The sequence below is a fragment of the Nematolebias whitei genome, chromosome 17 (assembly GCF_014905685.2).
Source record: "Nematolebias whitei isolate Nwh7 chromosome 17, NemWhi1, whole genome shotgun sequence".
Classification (NCBI taxonomy): domain Eukaryota; kingdom Metazoa; phylum Chordata; class Actinopteri; order Cyprinodontiformes; family Rivulidae; genus Nematolebias; species Nematolebias whitei.
In genome coordinates, this window is record NC_056514.1 from 2,295,437 (window position 1) to 2,318,647 (window position 23,211).

Here is a 23,211-nt window from a genome sequence, read left to right on the forward strand (position 1 = left end):
AACACCTTCTGTCAGTAAAATCCACAGCTAGTCTGCTCTGATATTCATTAACAAAGTTGCAGCTACTTTATAGTCTCTGAAGCATCTTTAATTGTATGATTCAACTGCTAAGAAATAAAATGGGTAAAACTAATTCTATCTGGGGAAAATTAGGGAAAACCTCGTACACCTTTTCAAAAATCCATCATTGCACAACTAATGCACATCCACAAGCTGCAAACAAATGTATTCACATTAACTCACAACCCATTGCTTCGACCTTTCCACTCTATCCCTGTCAGAAAACCAAAGAGTCACTAATCTGGGTGTGATAATGGACCCTTCCATGAAACTTAACAATCATGTAAACATGATTGTTAAATCATGTTTCTTCCAACTGAGGCGGCTGTCTAAACTGAAGCCCATATTGTCCAAAAATAACCTGGAGACAGTAATACATGCATTCATTACATCTAGGCTTGATTACTGCAATTCACTCCTGTTTGATACCAGTCAGACCTCCATTGCACTACTACAACTGGTCCAGAATGCAGCAGCCCAATTTTTAACCAGTACAGGCAAAAGAGAGCACATTACACCAGTTTTGGCCTCACTCCACTGGCTACCAGTTCACCTTCGAATCCAGTTCAAAATATTGCTGTATGTCTACAAATGGCTGAACAGTTTCGCCCCCCTCCCCAATCTCTCTGATCTGCTACAATCGTATGTCCCACCACGTTCCCTGAGGTCAGCGGACCAGTTGCTCCTCACAGTTCCAGGAACTCGTCTTAAGCGCAGAGGTGACAGGGCCTTCTCTGTAGCAGGACCAAGACTTTGGAACGAGTTACCTCTGCTTGTCAGACTGGCCCCTGTTTCTCGGTTTTCAAGCCCAGTTTAAAAACTCACTACTATTCAGTAGCTTTCAACACCAGATGATCTGCGTTGTGAACCTGTACGCTCCACATTGGTTTGTCGTCATATTTATTATCTGCATCGTTTTTATGTCTATATTCTGATTTACTTCATTTTGTATATTGCTTCGTGTGTTGTCTGTTGTTCTGTCTGAACAGGACTTTGGTTGGCCTTGTAGCTGTTTTAAGTGTTCTATAAATAAAATGGTACGATATGGTAAATGGTAACTCAGTCTAAAACGGTCACATTCTGCTTTCTTCTCAACAACCTCCAATCCTCCCTGCAACTCCTGAATCAAACCCACAGTCATTCTTCACAGGAGTAAGAATAATTAGTATGTAACTTCAACATACAGTGAAAACAAACATGAGAGGTTTCAAATGATACTGAATAATCTTTGGCAATTATTAGTGATAGTGGTTAGTGTGATTAGCTCTGCTCTGCTGCATGTTGCACATCCTTTAACCTGTTGGGTAAAACAGTAATCGCATGTGCGGGGAGAGATCTTTTCTTTGGTTAACACATCATTGTATAACATTAAACATTCATTCAACGTTAAACAATTAATCAGTTGTATAAGGAGAAAATTTTTAAACCAGTTAATTTGTTCAGTTCGTCCATCAAAGCTCCGGAGTCCTGTGCCTGTAAAGTGTAGTTTCCCCCTTTCATATATAACATTTATAACAAATATATTCCTCATTCCTTTAACGTAGATATCATATTCCATCCCAGATGTGACAGATCATCAGAAGTCCACTAGAAGCAGATTTAACCTGTAAATTAAAGCTGCAAGCAGCATTGAAGGCTCTCGCAGAAAAGCGCCGTTCCGGCCTTACGACGACCGTGGGAGCTCCAGCAACTCCGCCCAGCCACCATCGCGAACGCTCTCGTGCCCGTACCCTGCTCGTTTACCAGGTTGCGCATTCGACGAACCTTGGACATCACTTGCAACTGCGGGAACTCAAGCAACGCCTCCCAGTCGCCATCGCGAACGTTCTCATGCGATTCCTGCACGCGTCCACCAGGGTGTGCATATGCCGAATATTTGCAATCACCTTCTGCCCATATCACTATGAGTCCAGCTGCAAGCCTTATAAGTTTGGCTAATATCCGACCTTCTAGACAGAATTATTGCCACTTCCTGTTTTGTCGCGAATGTAAAGGACTCCTTTAGGCTTTTCAACATGTCATATGTGGTAATCAACAATTAGCGAATACGGTTTCAGTCTTAGATCTTACACAGTGCCAAGCTGGAAGAGTCACTCAATAATCATCCGTTTCTTCTCTGATTAGGCCAGGCTTAAGTCAAGTCAAGAACCAACAATATTAATGTGTCTACAAGTGCGCACTGATGAAGAACAAAAAATTCTGGTCTAGATCAGATGATGTATCACTGAGACATAACTGCTGAAATAATGTAGGGGGTGCACTAGAGTGAAATTTTTAACAACAATACCCATGTGTGTCCAAGTGCTAACTGATGAAGCACATAAAATATGGTACAGATCAGATGATGCATCACTGACATATAACTGTTGGATTCATCTAGGGGGCGCACTTGAGTCATATTTTAAACTACAATATCAGTGTGTCTACAAGTGTTCATTGATTACGCACAATAAATGTGGCGCACATCGGATGATGTATCACTGAGATATAACTGTTGGAATAAACTAGGGGGCACACTGGAGTCAAATGATAAAGAACATTAAAAATGTATGTACAAGTGCTCACTGATTATGCACAATAAATCTGGTACATATTGGATGATATTTCACTGAGATATAACTGTTGGAATAATCTAAGTGGCGCACTTGAGTCATGTTAAACCACAATATCAATGAGTGTAGACGTGCTCACTGATTATGCACAAAAAATCTGGTTCAGATTGGATGATATATCACTAGCTATGTTTACATGCGCAGAATTCTTTGACCGGATTGAAATGTGTTCGGTTTGAATAATTCAAATGTATCGTTTACATGGGCACAATCTGTTCATGATGAGCGTTTACATGCAGCGGGCTTTGTTCTGAACAGCAGTACTGACATGCGCAGAGTGGTAAACTCTCCTTAAAAAAAACACCGAAGAAGAAGTTCTATTTCCGGGTGAACGTAAACAAACCTGAGCACCCAAAATGGACCCGCGACAGGTTTTAATGAAGGTGGAGACGTTATTGCACTCCCTGACTGAGCTACAGGTAATAGAAATCATTTTGAGCTCTTTAAAAGTTTCTAGTAGAAATGTTGTGTCGCTCACCGACCAGTTTTACTTCCCTGACATGCTAATATTATTAGCGTTAGCCAGGCGGAAATGGCAAAGTCGCACATGCGCAGTCAGGTCAGTTTTTCACGATCAGATAAAAACGAACAGATCAAGCGTTTACATGCGCACCGATCGGGTTTCGGATCGGCGTAAACCACCCGTTCCGTTCTGATCACAAATTATAACGGATCGCGCCGAATACACAAAAAATAACCCGAACGAAGTGTTTACATGACACACTTTTATTCCGATCGGCCATTTGATCCGGTTACTTATGTCCATATAAACATACTCACTGAGATATAACTATTGGAATAATGTAGGGACACACTTGAGTCAAATGTTAAAGAACAATATCAATGTGTCTATAAGTGGTCACTGGTCACGCACAATAAATCTGGTACATATTGGATGATATTTCACTGAGATATAACTGTTGGAATAATCTAGGGGGCGCACTTGAGTCAAAAGTTAACACCAATGTGTCTATGAGTGTTCAGTAATCACACACCAAAAATCTGGTGCAGACCAGATGATGTATCACTGAGAAATAACTTTTGGAATAATCTAGGGGGCGCATTCGAGTCAAATGTTAAATAACAACACAAGTGTATATGGAAGTGCTCCCTGATGATGCACAAAAAATTTGGAGCAGATCAGATAATGTATAATTGAAATATAACAGTTTGAATAATGTAGGGGGCGCACTTGAGTCAAATGATAAACAATACCAGTGTGTCTAGAAATGTTCACGGATGACGCAGATGATGTATCACAAAGATATAACTGTTGGAATAACCTAGGGGCACACTAGAGTCATATCTAAAAAAGTTAAATCTGGTCCTCTGGACATTCAAAAAACAAAAAGCAAAACAACAAAAAATGTAGAAACGTTTCGTCTTTCATCCAAAAGACTTTTTAGTCTGAAGTGCTGTATTCAGCTCAGTCTTATAAATAGCACCTTCTCAGAGTGGATCAACCAGTTTTGCTGCTGACAACCAAAACCAGCTGCTTTTTAGATTTTTCTACCTGGATTATTGAGCATGCATTAGGACTAGAGTCATATGTTAAACCAATATATCAATGTATCTAAAAGTCCTCACTGATAACGCACAATAAATCTGGTACAGATCGGATGTTGTATCACTGAGATAACTGTAGGAAGAATGTAGGGGGCGCTGTGGAGGCAATTGGCCACTTATCATGGATACCTGTTCAAGGGTCGGATAATGATCGATCATAGTGATTTTGGTGCACCTCGGCTGAAATCTGTGCAATTTAGAGACAAACATATTGCAAAGGCGTCATTTCTTAATTCGCCACGCCCACATCCTCAAGCAAAAACGGTTTGCGCTTTAAATCAAGTCAGACTATATTATCCGTCTTCTAACACAGGATCATCCTGATTAGGTCAATGGTGTCAAAGAGGGAGTATTCCAAGTTAAAAAAGAGACTTCCTGTTCTGAGGGGCGGGGCTTTGCTGACGTCAAAATATGACCACAGTGGATCGTCGGGCATCCAACAGGGATGGATCATGCCAAGTTTCGTGCATTTCGGTCTTTCATTGTGAAAGTTATAGTTTGGAAATTTATATCCTGAAGCGAAACTTTAAGGCCTGACCACGACCCTTTAACATGTACGAAAATGCAAGCTTTAGAAAACTTTTACTCTCCAATGTCTTAATGGCATATCAACCAAGTTTGAAGGCAATCCAAAATTCCTAGGAGTTCGTTAAAATTTGCAATTAGAAAAGCTCAAAAATGACCCTTTGACCCAAAATGATCGACTTCCTGTTGGTTTTGGACCAGGGCTCCAAGAGACTATTTCATAGGTCCTGAGAAGATACAGATGTTCACCAAGTTTCAGAATTATCGGTCAAAAAATGGCTTGGGGCTGAGGTTTTAAAATATTCTAGAGGGCGCTGTGGAGGCTACTGGCCACTTATCATGGATTCCTGTTCAAGTGGTGGATAATGACTGATCATACTGATTTTGGTGCACCTCGGTTCAAAACTGTGGAATTTAGAGCCAAACGTATGGCGACGGCATTACGTCTTACTTTGTCATGCCGCGCTGCCCACATGCTCCACCCCAAACTGTCAGTGAAAATTTCTAGGTGGCGCTCTTGATCAGTTTCTTTTGTGATTTTTGCCACGCCCTTAAAATACGTAATTTTTCACCAATCCTGATGCGTCCGCCAAATTTGATGACTTTTGGGATAAGTTAAGGCCCCCAAAACGGCAATTCATTTGGAGGAAAAAATTGCAGCTCGGGCTTGAACAGAGCGATTACAATGGGCCTTTGCAGCGCTTCACTGCTCGGGCCTAACCAATATAACTAATAGTGAATTTTCTTTCATACCAGAGTTAGTTATGGAGTTTCTCAGGGTTTAGTACTTAAACCGATACTCTTTACTTTGTTTATGCTTCCATTTTGTAATTTGCCGAATCTCATCTTATATTGCATTGTTAGATATTTATCTAGACTGGTCCTGGGGTTTTGATCTGCTCAGAGACGAGATTATAATGAAATTATGACCCGGTTCTGACTGGGTTAAACTGGGCCAGCAACTCTATTGCCCCTTTTCCACTGTCACGGCGCGGGTCGGATATTTCCGGCTTGACGCGTGTTTGAGGTCTTTTCCATGGTTCTTGGGACCGGCTCACCTCCCAGAATTCTGGCCCAGCTTCTCAAGGGTCCAAGCGAGCAGAGCTGTTGGTCACTGATTGGTCAGGGGGAGGAGTCTGTGGAGTCTTTCCAAACAACTCGATCCGCCATTTTTCTCTACCGCCTGCCATTAGCGATAACTCGAGGAGAGTATCTTTTAGTATTTTGATAACTCGAGGAGAGTATCTTTTAGTATTTTGAAGCTATACAAAAACAATAATATCAAAGCCGTGGTCAAATGCAGAAGTGCAGGTGTTGTTGTGCTTGGTGGCTGACAAAAAAAGTCAAAGCGAGCGATTGGAGGGTGGTTTGGACACGGCCACTGCTCTACTTGAATCATTTATAGAAGATGGTGAGTGTTTTCTAACTTTAAACATATTTTAAGTGACTCATCCCATCAGTTCTGAACATATTTTTAACTAACAAAAGAGGCTGACGCCATAATAGGACAACATCGGTGCTACGATGCTAAGCTAATTTGCATAAACGCTAACTCTCCTCCGGTCCCGTTTCTCACTGTATTTTATCCAGAACATATTTCAGTGCATGACGGTTCGTCTCTAAACTCCACATTAAACCCTCCAAGCCTCCCGGCTCCTGCTCCTGCTCCATCAGAGGAGTCTGCACCTGACAGCGCTCCATCACAGCCCAGCTGCACCTGACGGAGCAGCACAACGCTGCAGCATTCTGTGCTTGGTAAGAACAGATGTTCCACATCACTTTATTTGTGCCGATAAGGACTTGCTATATTTTATTTTTAAAGTAAAAAAAATAAAATGTTGAATAAATACTGAATACGCACCACATGTTGAACATGTGGTGGGATGAAATTACGTACACAGGGTCCCAGTTACAGACAACAATAAAATGTAAAATAAAAACAGTAATAAGATCTAAGATATGAATTAAGAAAAATATCAACTAAAAAACATCTACTAATAATACACTAAGCACTAATAGCAGTAAACAATCAAAACGATACATCAAACATCCAACATTTTTCAGTCAGGTCATCTGGACAGTTTCTTTTTTTTGTGCTGAAACGTTTCGCCTTCGATCCGGAAGGCTTCATCAGTCAAGGAAACACACAACAAAACTGATTCTTCCCCCAACAGCTTACTCCAAAGTGGAACAAACCAGTTCTACAAGCAGAACAGGTTTGTTCCATCCATCCATTATCTTTACCCGCTTCTTCCTTTTTGGGTCGCGGAGATCACTGGTGCCCATGTCCAGTTGTCACTATGCAAGAAGAGGCGGGATGCACCCTGGACAGGTCGCAAGTCCATCACATAGAGACAAACAAGACAAACAACCATTCACTCTCTCACTCTCACCTAGGGACAATTTAGAGTTACCAATGAGCCTAACATGCACATTCTTTGTCTGTGGGAGGAAACCGGAGTACCTGGAGAAAACCCACAAATGCACGGAGAGAACATGCAAACTCCACCCAGAAAGACGCCCGTACCGGGATTTGAACCAGGGTGACCTGCTCGCTGAGAGGCAGCAGCTCTACCAACTGCGCCACCGTGCTGCCCCAGATTAACATTCCAAATTTAAATCTTATTTAATTTATTATTTATTTATTTTTTGAAGGATGACAATGAAATCCATGATGAAAATGAAATTGTAAATGGATTTAATCATCATTTTGTGAACGTTGGATCAAGCCTTGCAGCTAAAATACCAAAAGTGGACAATAATGTGAACCATTCAGTTACAAGTTGTGACAACAGTATTTTTCTTAATGGAACTGACAAAGAAGAAATAATGAATGTAGTAAAAAATCTTACAGATAAGAGATCAAAAGACTGGGTGGACATGGATATGATGTTTGTAAAGGACATAATGAGTTATGTTATCGAGCCGTTTACATATATTTGTAATTTATCATTTTCAAAAGGAATATTTCCAGACAATATGAAAGTAGCAAAGGTAGTTCCTCTCTTTAAAAATGGTGATAAATGTGTGTTCAATAATTATAGACCAATATCCTTATTACCACAGTTCTCAAAAATTCTAGAAAAACTGTTTGTGACCAGATTAGATAAATTTATTATTAAACAAAACATTCTAAGTAGCAGTCAGTATGGGTTTAGAGCAAAAAACTCTACATCAATGGCTCTCATGGAAGTAATAGAACAAATAACTACTGCTGTCGATCAAAAACAGTATTGTGTTAGTATTTTTGTTGATTTTAAAAAAGCATTCGATACTATTGACCACACTATTCTCCTTGAAAAATTAAATAAATATGGTATAAGAGGACCAGCACTACACTGGGTATCTAGCTATTTAAAAGATAGGAAACAGTTTGTACAAATAAATGGTGTAAGATCTGACCTGTGCAATATCACTTGTGGAGTTCCTCAAGGCTCTGTACTTGGACCAAAGTTATTTATTTTATATGTGAATGACTTAGTGAATGTATCAGGACTCCTCAAATGTGTCCTTTTTGCAGATGACACCACATTTTCTTGTTTGGGTAAAGATGTAAAACGGATGTTGGAATTGATGAAGACAGAATTTGATACAATACAAACTTGGTTTAAACTTAATAAATTATCATTAAATTTAGATCAAACTAATTACATGATATTTAGTAACAAAAAGAGAACTGTTGATGATCCGTTTAAAATTGAGGGTGTTGAGATTTGTAGAGTTAATGAGATGAAATTTTTGGGTGTAATCATTGATGAACAGCTAACATGGAAAAATCACATAAATTCTGTAAGAACAAAAATATCTAAATCTATTGCAGTACTATACAAAGTCAGGGAATTATTAAATGATAAAGCTCTGTACGTGTTGTATAACACAATCATTGTTCCACATTTAATCTATTGCATTGATGTTTGGGGGAAAGCGTGTAAAACATTTACAAAACCTATTTTTATTTGACAGAAAAGAGCTGTAAGAATTATCACCAGAAAGCATTACAGTCACCCATCAAGCACATTATTTTATCAACTGAAGTTATTGAAGTTCCATGATTTGGTAGATTATAGTATTTTATCAGTTATGTATAGGGCTCAAAATAACACATTACCATTAAATATCCAAAGAAATTTTGTTAAAAGACAAAGTTGTTATAATCTTAAGGGGATAGAGATATTTGTCAAACCAAAATTCAGAACTAGTCTCAAGGGAAGGTCTACCTCAATCCAAGGAGTTGGATTGTGGAATGTTCTAGAGAGTGATGTGAAAAATGCCAAGTCAATGTGTACATTTAAGAAAAAGATCAAAACTGAATAGTTAAAAAAGTATATATGAAGTAGCTTAGTGTGTGTTTTGTATTAAAATTAGATAAATTAGAAAGAGTTATTCATTTTGTTCTGTTACTTGAAAATTATTATGATTGAAATAATTGTTTAAAAAAAAGGGGCAGATATAATAAGATTTTTTCTTATTCTGCTGCCTTTCATTTTAAATCTTTTGTATCTTTTTTATATTGTTATGGAATTGTTTTATACTTTTTTTAAATTAATAAACTTTATACCATACCATACCAAATCTTATTTAGATAATTAAAAAACAGCAATTCATATCTGACCAGTACAGGAGATGGAGTCGACTCCTGGCCCGTGGTACTCTACAATGGCTCCTGTTCCCCCCTTTACTGTGAGGATGTCTGCCACTTTCAAGATGACATCTTTTGGAGATGTCCAGCCTGAGAGGCTGCCAGTCAGTCTCACACCAATCACCTTTAAGGATGAGATGAGAAATGTTTGTTGTCGTTTAAGATGTGCAGAGACAAATCAAAAACACACACAGAGTGGAAAAAGAAGAGACACAACAAGGTAAATGTCTAAAAAAGCTGACTAACTTTGGGACATTTGAGCTCCCAGGGAATTCCTGCCATCACATCAACTGCATCAGCTCCACCGACTCCAATGCAGATGGCACCAAGCCCACCTCCATTTGGTGTGTGGGAATCTGTGCCAATGAGCATCACTCCTGGGTAGGCATAGTTCTCAAGGATGATCTGTTTATACATAAAACACATGTTAGTAGCTGAAATATTAGCACAGCATGGTGGTACAGCTGGTAGAGCTGCTGCCTCTCAGTGAGAAGGTTGCCAAATCAAATCCTACCCAACAGCCTGGGTGGAGTTTGCAAATCCTCTGTGCATGCGTGGGTTTTCTCCAGGTGCTCCAGTTTCCTCCCACAAACCAAAAACATGCATGTTAGGCTGATTGGTAACTCTAAATTGTCCCTAGGTGTGAGTGAGAGAGTGAATGGTTATTTGTCTCGTTTGTCTCTATGTGGCCCTGTGACAGACTGGAGACCTGTCCATGGTGTCCTCTAGCACAATGACTGCTGGATATGGGCACCAGTGACCCCCGCAACCCAAAAAGAAAGAAGTGGGTAAAAATAATGGATGGATGAAATATTAGCTACAATCAGAACAAACTCCATTTTCAACTTTTAGTGATTATACCTGGTGGATGATTCCAGAACCAGGTTTCCAGAAGCCAACTCCGTATTTTGCCCCAGCACTTGCCAAGAAGTTGTAGACCTCTTTGTTCACTTCCTAAGAGAAGGAATGTGCATCCAGTTCAATTCTGTGTTGCAATTTAATACAAAAAAAACATATCAATATGAAAATAATTACCATATTTTTCACTGTATAAGTTGCAACTTTTTGCATACATTAGCATGCCCTTTGACTTATATGGCAAAGCAACTTATTTTGTCCCCCCCCATATTTATAATCCATTTTTTGGCTGAGATCTGACGATTTCATTCATTCTGACATGGAAAATATTGAACAATAGCATTTTCAGCCACTAGAGGGCGCTTGAGTAATATGGCAAGCCAAGTGTCTCATTAATAGGTAAAAGTGACTATTAATGAGACACTTGGCTTGCCATACCAAGCCACCTTCATCTCGTTCCTGAACTCCTGGAGCAAACATCAAATCAGCTGCATTTTGCCGTGCCGCCAAGGCGAAATGCAGCGGATTTGACCATTAAGGAAAAGTTCAACTGAGACACACCTTTACTATAATGTTGACCAAACAAATAATTGTTTATAGGTGGTTATCTTGGTAAATTTAGAAGAAACGCACAGTGAGTCCTCCCTCTGTGCGCTCCCGCAGCGGCAAATCAGCTTTTGAAATGCAGCTGATATGACCGTTTAAGTGCATTTATTAAGAAAAAGTTCAACTGAGACACTACGGAAGTGAAAGTGCCTCATTTATCAAATTAAAATGGATTAATAGAAATGTTTTTCATTTTCAAAATAAAGCTGCATGTTTTGACACATAAATAAAATTAAAAATGAATAATCCAAAATGCTTTTTCATTTTTGTCTTCGAGATTACTCAATTTGTAAATTATTTAAAATGATAACATTTAACATTTAATTTTCAAAATATGTCCCAGTAAAAAGTGACCAAAATTAATTTTGAAATGTCAAATTTGAAAATTAAAATTAATTAGAAGAAATGCTTTTTCATTTCAAAGTCGAGCTGCATTTTTTGACTCAAATTAAATTGCTAATAGATCTTCAAACGGTGTTTTCATTTTCTTGTCAACACTGCTCATTGTAAAGAGAAAACTATAAGAGGAAACTGCTTTTTCGTTTTCACGCCCTGCCCCCGCAAAAAGTGTTCCAAAAATCTATTTGGATTCGCATTTCCAAGTGGCGCAGGAGGGTGACGTCATCAACTCTTCCTCTGCTGGCTGCAGAGTTGCCAGGTCAGAAATGTAGGATTATCGTAATAGACACATAAAATTATCGTATTTTGAAGGAAATTATCGTACACCCGTCATAACCAAAATAACAAATCTATTGATACACTATAGTAGTGATGGGTCCGCTTCCAGACCGGCTCTTCTTCTTCTCCTTTTCTTTTCCTCACTCATGGGGTGGGCGCAGTGGACTATTCAGCCAATCATGGCCGTTGTTCTGAGGCAAACACATACACGTCACTCGTAGGTAACATTTAGAAAAGCACGATTGGCTGGAATTTCAAGAAGGAAATAAGATAAGAAGGGAAGACTTTAAAAAAAATATATATATATCTGGGTTTCCCTCTTCCACTTAAATATAAAGAATTACATTTCAAAACTCTAAAAAATATTTATCCTTCAAACTTGTTTATCAGAAATAGATTTTAAATTGAATGTGATAACTGTTATATGTCAGGAACCTGAAAGAACATAACATCTGTTTTATTTCTGTCATTCGGTGAACAAGTTATGGAAATCCCGTCACGATCTTCTGACCATAAAATTTATGAACATAGACTACTTCAGTTCAATTCAATTCAAAAATACTTTATTAATCCCAAAGGGAAATTATTTGTTGTTGTAACTTGTTATTCTAATTTCATTAAGAGATTATATAGATGCTTATTATTATAGATAATAATAATAATAATTATTGTTATATTATTATAGATGCTGATGGCTGTAGACAGGAAGGCTCTCTTGTAAAGGTTCATCCCACAGTGGATCTTAAGAAACTGGCTGCAGATGCCGTCCGATCCGTCCACACAGACTTGGCTGGCCTCTCGGTTCCCCTGGGCTGTAGGACCGCCCGAATGCTGGGCAGAACTCCTCCCAGAGCTATGGCCACTCCTCCCAGCAGTCTGTCAAGCTCCTCGTCGCTGTGGACAGCCAACTGTAGGTGTTGAGGGACGATCCTGTCCTTCTGCTGTCATGAGCCGTGTTTCCTGCTAGTTCCAGGATCTCAGTGGTCAGGCACTCGAGCACAGCTGGCAGGTAAATGAGAATGCATCCACAGAACATCCTTTTCAACTCATTTGAGATTTGGGGCTGTAGTTGAGATACTATTTGAGCTTTTGAGATGTTAATCAGCTGCTGTTGGTTGTAGAAAGCTGCCTTGTTGCCATGGTTACACATCATAACAAATGTCCAAAACTAAAAAAGTTTCAGTAAAAATCCTTCCAGCTGCAGAGCATCTGATACCAGAGGAAACAATCATCTAAAAAAAAAAAAAGAAAAAAAAGTGATTTACATCCAAAAAAAGAGCAATTAAAGTTTCCAAAAGCAAAATCTCGGAATGAAAGTAACAGATCTGCTCCAACATGCAGCCACCTTGAGAGTGTAGTGATGTCAGGGACAGCTTTGCTGTTAGCTTCACTACTAATTAATTATTCTTAAAGCTAGTTCAAGCACAAATAATATTAATTATTTAATTAGAACGGATTCTTTCTTTTTCGAGTTAAATTTCTGCCATGTGACTGAGTTAACTGTGAGGATTGTTTAATCAGTGACATGAGACGCCATTTTATCTTTGACCCATCAGAATAAATGCGGTCATTCATTTAACAGAATCAAAATTTAACATCAAGACATGTACACATTGATTTGCTGATCTGTTTCTGATTAAAAAAAACTTGGCACGCTTTACTAACAAGATAACAGAACATTACTGATTGAGGCTGATTCACCTCTGAAGACATCTAGATTACTGGCAAATAGAAAAGTTTAAGAGAAGGAATAGATTTAAAAGGAAGATGGATGAAGGAAGATGTATGTTTGTTGACCAGAATTAGCACTCTTCTTTTAACACCATCTCAACCTTCCGGTACACTTCAGGACGTGCAGAGACTTTGTTACCTTAGATGGGGGCTACCTACACTCCGGAACAGAAGTCCATTAGTACGATCCCTTTACAGCGTCTCTGGTTAAAGCAGCTGGTCATCGTCAGAAGTCGTGTGGTTTACTCCGTTCAACAGAACAAGCTTCCTTCGAAGTTGTAGGGAGCTACGCCCGGGTGAATTCACAGCGAGGCACTGTGATTCCGCTGGGATGGACGGACCCTCATCTCACGGTCAAATCCATCCGCTATTGATTAAATCTGAAAGTTCCTTAGGAACTCTCAGTAAGACTCCAGTCAGAGATTCCACTCAGAAGTGGAAGACTCCTGGGAAGCCTTCGTAGACTCAAGGAAGACTGCAAGAAGACTGAAGGAACACTGCAGGAAGACTGAATTGTCCCAGAAAGTGTTGACTTTTTAAAGAGTACTCACTTCCGGTCACTTGGTACTTCCTGATTGGTTGAAACAACCAGCAGGGGCGGTGTTTCAGTGATGTCAGAGGGTTATTAGGAGTCAAAAAGACAGCAGGAATGTTTACGAACGGTTAGTACAGACAGAGGAATGTTATGGCGAAGTGAGACAAACGCAGATGCCAGTTGAAGTTATTTACTGTCTGCTAGGTTTAAAAACAAGGCACTTAGTTCTCATAACTTGCTTTCTGACTTTTGACCGACATCCCTGACTTCTGACCGACATCACTACTCCTCATTCAGACAGAAGATCAAAATGCACAATTACTTTGTAAATAGACATTTAACTTGATTTCTAAGTCTGCTGAGGTTTAAAAATCATTAATACCGTTTCACAGTTGATTTTAAACGAGTGGTTCACTTCAACATTTAGAAATGGTATGAACTAAACACACACTGATTATCAAGATATTCTAAAATAGTAATGATAATGAAAAAAGGAAGTGTTCTTTCAACTGATTAATTCATGATACAATTAAATAGTCTATTGATGAGATAATTTGTATTTCTGGATTCAAAACGATGAAATAGCAGTTCCTGTCCCCTGAAGGTCTTCAGAGACAGATTGTTGTCAGAGGCCTAGTTCACTACAGTCCCCCCTTTGGAAATCATCGCCTGTCCATGGGGATGAGTTCCAACATGAACATACGCCTCCGAATGTCCTTGATCTTGATGTAATCCAGCAAGAGGAAAACAAAAGTCAAAGAAGGTAATCCCACAACGGTTTAGGTAATTCCACAAAGTTGTTGGTAATTCCATTATGTTGTTGGTAATTCCATTGCAGCAAACGCTTTAACCTCTTGGAAACAAAGTCTGTAATCCATTGGAAAAAGTCATATAATCCACAACGATAAGAGGTGCTGTGTTGATTGATCAGCATGCAGAGGGTTCCCTCGATTGAACTGCAGAGGCGACCACTGGATGGAGTTTGGAGACCCACGTTGGAGTTGTAGGTTCCTTCAGCGAAGGTTGCTGCTGGTAGTTCCCAGTGGGTGCCATTCTGGTTCTATGTGTTCATGCATTTATGTGGTTTTAGTTGGGCTTATGAGTAGGATTTTACATAAGACCTTAAACCTATATGCACCTGGTGTGTAAGCTGTCGTGGTTTAGATGAGCTACAGGTACCAGTTAAAGGGTGGGTCATGCTGAAAAATTATATATAGGGATTTATACCTATACAAGAGCATTCCAAACTATTTTTCCATTCCTAACTTGGTTTAAGTTAGATTTACGTGACAAAATATAGTTTGGTTCACTTGTCTGTTGTCCCTTTAGACGAACAACTTGAGGTTTGTTTTTTTTGGTTTTCCCCCTAAATGATTTTGGAGTCTATGGCGAGACTCAACTGAAAGATTAGCTAGCCTAGACCCCCCCCCCCCCCCCCCCCCCCCCGAATAGGATTGTTCGAGTAGGTTCGGCTTGAGCGTCGTGAGACCAAAGTAGGTACTTAAGGTAGTATTAATCTACATTGACTCCTCAAAGGTTGAAGTTTAACAAATGAACTGCATGTTGGCATAGTTAAAGTCCTCATAGTCTCTAACTAAAGTAAACACAAAATTTATTCATGCTGGGGGTGTTCAGAAACAATACCAAAACCAAATAAACAATGTTTCAACATTGACAACAGTAGTGATTAAGCAACCAGAAAACAACGTTTCAACATCGACAAAAGTAGTAATTAAGCAACCAGAAAAACAACATTTCAACATCGACAAAAGTAGTGATTAAGCAACTAGAAACAACGTTTCACTGCAACACTCACTCTGATTGTCAGATTCGATCACGTTATCCTGTCTGAGTTGTTATCTTAACACTTAATTAAGCTTAAATTTATTTAGTTTCTGCTTGGACGACCTTTTTCCCACTAGGTCTGAGTTTGTGAGATCTTTGTCTTCTGTGGAGTTATTGAACGTCTTGTGTAGTTTAACCTGGTTTCGATGTACCCATTTAACAATTGGCTCTTTTTGGCCTTTGTTGATTTTGATCTGATAGACAACTGGAGACAGTTTGTCTTATCAGGTGGGGTCCAGTCCACCTGGGCATCAGTTTGCGGGCGAGAGTTCCGGTCCCGGACTCTCTTTTCCCGGTTGTGGGGACGAACGTGTAGTACCAGACCCTATCTCCCACTTGGAGTTCCTCGTGAGAGGCCTTTTGGTCATAGTACGCCTTTCTCCTTCAGCGGATTTTTCCAGGTTTTTCTGGGCAAACGCAAAGGTGTTTTTAAGGTGTTCTTCCAAGTCATTCATGTATTGTTGTGTGGTGTAGGCTGTTGCCATGGCGGCATCGCCTAGTTGGTACAACAGGTGTAGAGGGAAAGTCATTTGTCGACCCGTCATCCTCTAGAAGGGAGAGATGCCAGTCGATGTGTGTGGAGTGGCCCTTATGGCCATGAGAACCAGAGGGAGTTTCACGTCCCAGTCCTTGTGGTTTGCGGCTATGTATTTCTTCAAAATACTTACCACAGTTCTGTTTGCTCTCTCCACTTGGCCTGAGGCCTGTGGGTGGTAGCCAACATGGAAGTTAACTTTGATGCCAAGCATCTTCCACAGTTCTTTCATCACTTCAGCTGTGAAGTGTGTACCTTGGTCTGAGTTCACCATGAGGAGAAGTCCAAACCTTGAAAATACATGATTCATTAGTAACATAGCAGTTGTTGTGCTGTGTCGTTAGGAGCTAGTAGGCATTCTACCCATTTGTTAAATGCGCAAGTTACCGTGAGAAAATATTTATTTCCTCTAGTGCTCTTAGTAAGTGGTCTAACCCAGTTGATCTGGAGGTCGGACCATGGAAATGCAATGCCTCTACTTTGCAGTGGTGCTCTGTGGAGTGGTCTGGATGGCTGAAACTGGCCACAGACCAGGCAACCTTTTATGTAATTCTTGACATCCTTTTTCATTCCAGGCCAATAAGCAACTTGTTTTAATGCTTTCAGCGTGGCGTTATCTCCCTTATGTCCTGCGGACGGGAGGTCATGCGCATGAACTAACATCACCCCCCTGTGGTCATGGGAGACCACGAACACGGGTGAGGACATCGGTCCATGAGCAAAAGTTAGGATCCCCTTGATTATTTTTAGCTGTTTGAGCAGCTGAAAGAGGACTTTAAGGTCTGGAATGGAATCCAGGTCGGCTTCGGACGGAGTGTTTTTCTCTGGGTCAGTCAAGTACAGCATCATAGAGTTTATCGCAGGATCCGACTTCTGAAGTTGGATGATGTCTGGGTCAGTCAGCAAGGGTTATACAGAGACTGTGTTGTCAGCCGGCTTGGCTGCATCCTGTGCACGTGTGACTGCCATTACCTCGGCTGTAGGTTGTACTTACAAAGTTGCGAGCAGCCAGGAGGGGTCGAAGGACCACGGAGGGCCGTCCACGACTCCGTCCTTGGTTAGGAAGTCTGCAAGGTCATTATACCGCTTGTCATCGCCTAGGACTCTTGAATGTCCTGGAACCTTTTCACAGTAGACCTGTAGGTCATGTGATGTCACCAAGTGATCACATGCCATGAAAAGCTCTTTGTGTTTGACCACTTTCTTGTTGCTTGTGAGAAAGCCGTTCTGTTTAAACAGAACGAGATGACACAAGAAACTAAGTTGAGCATAATTAGAGTCCATGCAGATGACTAGCGTTTGGATGGAGCGTTCTACTGCCATCTGGAGAGCTATTAGGATTCCTGCTATCTCAGCGTACTGAGAAGTCTGAGAGCCTAATTTATAGCTAAAAGTGACCTCTTCTTGGTCTTGGAGGAGAATCCCTCCAACACCTGATTTGCAGGTTGGTTCGTGGTGGAATGAGCATCCATCCACGTACAGTGTTGCCATATCTTTGCAGATATTGCCATCAAAGTAGTGGTGATTCGGGTCATCACTTACTGAGGGTTTTTCTGTGGCTGGCGGATGGGTGGCAGGTACCTCTTGTGTACCTTCCTGGCAGACCTCTGGAATGGTCTGTCCAGCCATAAGGTTTGCTGTGTCTAGCACAGGAGGATCCTTTTTGGCTGGTTTTAGTGACCACAGTACATTGTGGCTGGTGTCCACTTGGATACCTAATCTTACCAAGATGTCAGAGCCTATGTACATGTCCTTCTCAAAAAATTAGCATATTGTGATAAAGGTCATTATTTTCCATAATGTAATGATAAAAATGAAACTTTCATATATTTCAGATTCATTGCACACCAACTGAAATATTTCAGGTCTTTAATTGTTTTAATACTGATGATTATGGCATACAGCTCATGAAAACCCAAAATGCCTGTCCCAAAAAATTAGCATATTTCATTCCACTGTAGATGAACATATTCTGTGATATATTCATAAATTAAACGGATTCATTCATTTTTCTGGACTGAATAATATCGTGCATTGAATTTAATTAAATGTAACGTGAGGCGTTAATTTTCTTTGACCCATCAAATGAATGTGGTCATTTATTTACAGAATTAAAGTTTAACATCAAACATTTACATTAATTTGGCAAAATTGAAAATAACAACATGGCTTAGTTATAGCAAGCTGTACAATTAGAAAACCATACGGCGATGGTTTTCCGTTGCTTCACAACAGACATTTCTGAAAATATCTGGAATGATTTCTAGCAGATAGAAGAGTTTTAAAGATGGGAAAATGAAGTTTAGAGGGAGAGGAAAAGATGGATGAGGGAAATTTGTCAGTATCAGCAACGGCACGCTCCGTTGAGATCCCAGCTTCTTCCTCGGTACACTTAGGTGGTGTAAATCAACTCTTTACCTGGAGGAGATGTCTCCACTGGTACGAAGTTCCATTTAACGCACCCTTTCAGCGTCTCCATAGGAACAGCTGTGAATCGTCCGAAGTAGTGACGGTACTTGTTCGACACAAGTTCACCTCCCGGTGGACTCACAAGAGGAGTAAGTCCGTCAGAGTTCCACTCAGATGTGGAAGATTGCATAATTCCCACAAGACTCGGAAGAGCTCCGGATCATGTCTGAACTCCTGTTCTCTCCAGCACTTCTCAGTTCGGCTTGCTCTCCGAACTGAACTCGACTGCACTCGACCGCAACTCGACTGGAGCTGGTTTGAACTAGGAAGTACCGACATTTAAAGAGTTCTATTTCCGGTTCATTTGGGAGGTTCCTGATTGGTCAATGGACCAGACAGGGGTGTGTTTTTGTGACGTAAGAGGTCACTAGAAGTCAGAAAAACAGCAAGAATGTTTTGGAACAGATTAAAAATGTTTTAGAGACAGACAAGAGAAATGTTTAGACGAGTTGGGGGAAAACAGGTGCCAGCTTCTCTATATTACGTCTGAGAGGATTTAAAAACATGACAGTTCGTTCCAACGACTTGTTTTCGACCTTTGACCGATATCACAACTTGCTCATTTCAGACAGAAGATCAGAAAATGCATGAATTACTCCGTAACACATTCCAATTTGATTTCTACTTTGAATGAGGATTAAAAATCACTAATACTGTTTCACAGTTGATTAAAAATGATTAGTTCACTTCAACATTTAAAAATGGTTTGAACTAAACACACTTTGATTATCAAACATTTGTAAAATAGTAATGATAATAAAAAAGAGAGTGTTCTTTCAATTGATCAGTGCAGGACACTTAGAAAGTCTCTAGATGAACTTAATCTTGTGTTTCTGGACTCAAATCAATGAAATACAGTTCTTGTCCCAGGAAGGCCCTCAAGGCCAGGTTTTGACCTGAGGCTTAGTTCACTACACCACCAATGAAAGACAAGTGTTTTTAATACAAAAAACGACAACCTTCAAATAATCATGTTCAGTTATGCACTCAATACTTGGTCGGGAATCTTTTGCATGAATGACTGCTTCAATGCAGCGTGGCATGGAGGCAATCAGCCTGTGGCACTGCTGAGGTGTTATGGAGGCCCAGGATGCTTCGATGGCGGCCTTAAGCTCATCCAGAGTGTTGTGTCTTGCGTCTTTTAACTTTCTCTTCACAATATCCCACAGGTTCTCTATGGGGTTCAGGTCAGGAGAGTTGGCAGGCCAATTGAGCACAGTAATACCATGGTCAATAAACCATTTACCAGTGGTTTTGGCACTGTGAGCAGGTGCCAGGTCGTGCTGAAAAATGAAATCTTCATCTCCATAAAGATTTTCAGCAGATGGAAGCATGAAGTGCTCCAAAATCTCCTGATAGCTAGCTGCATTGACCCTGCGCTTGATAAAACACAGTGGACCAACACCAGCAGATGACATGACACCCCAGTGACTGTGGAAACTTGACAATGGACCTCAAGCAATGTGAATTCTGTGTCTCCTCTCTTCCTCCAGACTCTGAGACCTTGATTTCCAACGGAAATGCAAAATTTACTGTAATCAGAGAACATAACTTTGGACCGCTCAGCAGCAGTCCCAGGCGAGATGCTTCTGACGCAGTCTCTTGTTCAAGAGTGCCTTGACCTAGGGAATGCGGCACCTGTAGCCCATTTCCTGCACACGCCTGTGCACGGTGGCTCTGGATGTTTCTACTCCAGACTCAGTCCACTGCTTCAGCAGGTCCCCCAAGGTCTGGAATCGGCCCTTCTCCACAATCCTCCTCAGGGGCCGGTCACCTCTTCTTGTTGTGCAGCGTTTTCTGCCACACTTTTCCATTCCCACAGACTTCCCACTGAGGTGCCTTGATACAGCACTCTGGGAACAGCCTATTCGTTCAGCAATTTCTTTCTGTGTCTTACCCTCTTGCTTGAGGGTGTCAACGATGGCCTTCTGGACAGCAGTCAGGTCGGCAGTCTTACCCATGATTGCGGTTTTGAGTAATGAACAAGGCTGGGAGTTTTTAAAAGCCTCAGGAATCTTTTGCAGGTGTTTAGAGTTACGTCATTGATTCAGATGGTTAGGCTAATAGCTTGTTTAGAGAACCTTTTCATGATATGCTAATTTTTTGGGACAGGCATTTTGGTTTTTCATGAGCTGTATGCCATAATGATCAGTATTAAAACAATTAAAGACCTGAAATATTTCAGTTGGTGTGCAATGAATCTGAAATATATGAAAGTTTCATTTTTATCATTACATGATGGAAAATATTGACCTTTATCACAATACGCTAATTTTTTGAGAAGGACCTGTAGGTTGCATGTGGTAAGTCTGGGACAACGAGGAATGGGTGGACCAGTTCCCGTTGGTTCCAGATCAGTTTCAGGTTAATGACTCCTTTTGCAGTCATCACTCGTGAACTGTTGGGATAATGGAAAGTGGAAAGCTTTCTCGATCAGAACTGGACCCAAATGTTTCTTAACCAATGTTTCGTAGAAAACTTGGTTAATAGCTGATTTATCTGTCCACAGCGACAGTACAGCATCTTCGGTGTGGGATCCTTGGATCTCTACACCTTTAACTACCAATGGTAGGTAGTATCCGGTGGGCTCTGACTGTCTCAGCTCGCAGAGGAGGCTTTCTTGTTCAGTCAGAGTTGGGTCCACCGGTTGGGTCTCTTGGGTTTCACATGCTTTTAAAGGCTTACTTGCCGAGATTGTGTTCTCTGCTGAGAGGTCCTCGGTGCCTTCTGCGGTGCCTGCTGTTGGGCAGTCTGTGACTGTCTCAGGAGGCATGAGTATTGGCAGGGGTTTGCTCACTCCGGCCCACATTGTCTGTTCACCATAATCTAAAATCACCTCAAAGCGATTTATATAATCCTGGCTGATCAAAAATGGGAATGAGTCAACCGTAGACACATGTACCGGGTAGTATAGTGTCATCTCGCCAACCTGCATGTGAACCATAGCTATAGCTGTTAGGGTTGTCCTCGTCTCTGCGAGGCCCTGCAGTTCTATAGCACGTTCTATGAGAGGTATTTCCCTGTGAACACCGTTAGCGGCGGTCCTGAGCTCCTCAAACAGTTTGGCTGACATAATAGTTATGTCGGCTCCACCGTCCAGTAGGGCTTCATGTGTGAGGACCCCTTCAAGTGTGATCGACAGGTAAGCTTTTTTAGCGACCCCCTTTCTGATCAGGTTACACAGGAACCTTGTAGGTTTTGGCCAACGTTTCTTCTTACGTTTACCTTTGCCTGTGTAATCCCGGTTTGTCCGGACCATTGGTGCAGTTGCTGCTGCTCCTGAGAGTTTGGTTTTTGACGGGCCTCCGTCATTGATGTATGAGATCACCCGCTCACTGTGTGTTGAGGGGCTCTCATTGTTTGTGACAAGAAGGTCCTGGTGGCTGTCCGTAACAGCGACAACGTTGTTGTTTGTGTTACCATGATTTATCTGAACCGTTAGCAAAGCCGTTGCTGTTTCTGAGGTTTCTGTTTGTGACGGGTCACCGTCGGTGACGTGAGATTGTACCCCCCCTTTTTCTGGTGAGGGCCTGTCCAGAGTTTACAATAACAACGTCATGGTGACTGTGACAGCAGTAACGGTGTTGTTTGTGTGTTCTGACTCATCAGCAATGATATTGCCACACAACGCGTCAGGTTGTTTGTCCGTGGCAACACCTTTCAATATTTCCAAGAACCGACGCACACTCTCTGTCTCGTCCGAGCTCAGAGGTCTGGGGCTCTCTTTCTGGACCCACTGCTGTTTCTTTTTCGTCTCAGGCTGTTCAGGCCGACGTGGAGGGGGAGCAGGTCCCCTCCTCTGGGGTTCCCAGTGGGATCCCTGGTTGTATGGGTCACCTTTGGTGCCATACTTTTTACCCTTAGGGCGTTCGCCCCCCTTCTGGTATGATCGTTCATCCTCTGGTTCCTTGGGAAACCATTTAGGATCTCGTCTGGACCAGGGGGCACTCACCTGTTGTGGTTTGGCTGCTGAGAAACCTCATTTCCTCTCGCCTTTTTTGGGAGGGGGAGTCTAAGCTCTCGTCCCTTCCAATTCTAATGACTGGGCAGGAATCCTCTCACCTGGGTACACTTCAATGGGTGTTTTGGCCTGTGAACGTGCTTCAAAAACATTCACAGCACAATTTTTTATCTCACTGATGGATTTCTCTTTGAAATTAGCCATCATTTGCACCGACATCTTTATGTCAGGGTGGAGATTTTTGCTGAACACGTACTTAAACGGTTCCTCTTCCTCCATGTTGGCCTCGTTCCTGTAACCAAAATAAGCCTTCAAAATCCTGGAATAATATGCCCTGGGGTGCTCATTCTTACCTTGCATTACCTTGTCGGCGGCTGGATAACCACCAGGTCCCGTGCAAGGGGAATACTCCTTCATAAGAGCAGCACATAACAGGCGGTAATACTTTCTTGTGGCATCAGGTTGACGCTCTATGAAGGAAAACACCGTCCTAGCTGAAGTGAGCCTGATTAAACCTACTTCAACTGTAGTGTCGGGATAGCTTCTTAATTGGAAGTCAAGGTCGTGCAGATAGGCCTTAGTGTCGGTAGA

The 23,211-nt window shown here is 41.2% G+C and overlaps 1 protein-coding gene across 1 annotated transcript in view; it reads right to left on the bottom strand.

The window, feature by feature from the left end:
- Window positions 1-23,211, bottom strand: part of LOC119424241 (aconitate hydratase, mitochondrial) — a 68,251-nt gene that overhangs the window by 7,748 nt on the left and 37,292 nt on the right. Inside the window, exons 4-6 of the mRNA XM_037691725.1 lie at window positions 10,264-10,356; window positions 9,649-9,807; window positions 9,376-9,526 (exon numbers count right to left, since the gene is read on the bottom strand). Coding sequence (XP_037547653.1) covers window positions 9,376-9,526; window positions 9,649-9,807; window positions 10,264-10,356 — 403 coding nt within the window. The remainder of the gene's footprint in view (window positions 1-9,375; window positions 9,527-9,648; window positions 9,808-10,263; window positions 10,357-23,211) is intronic.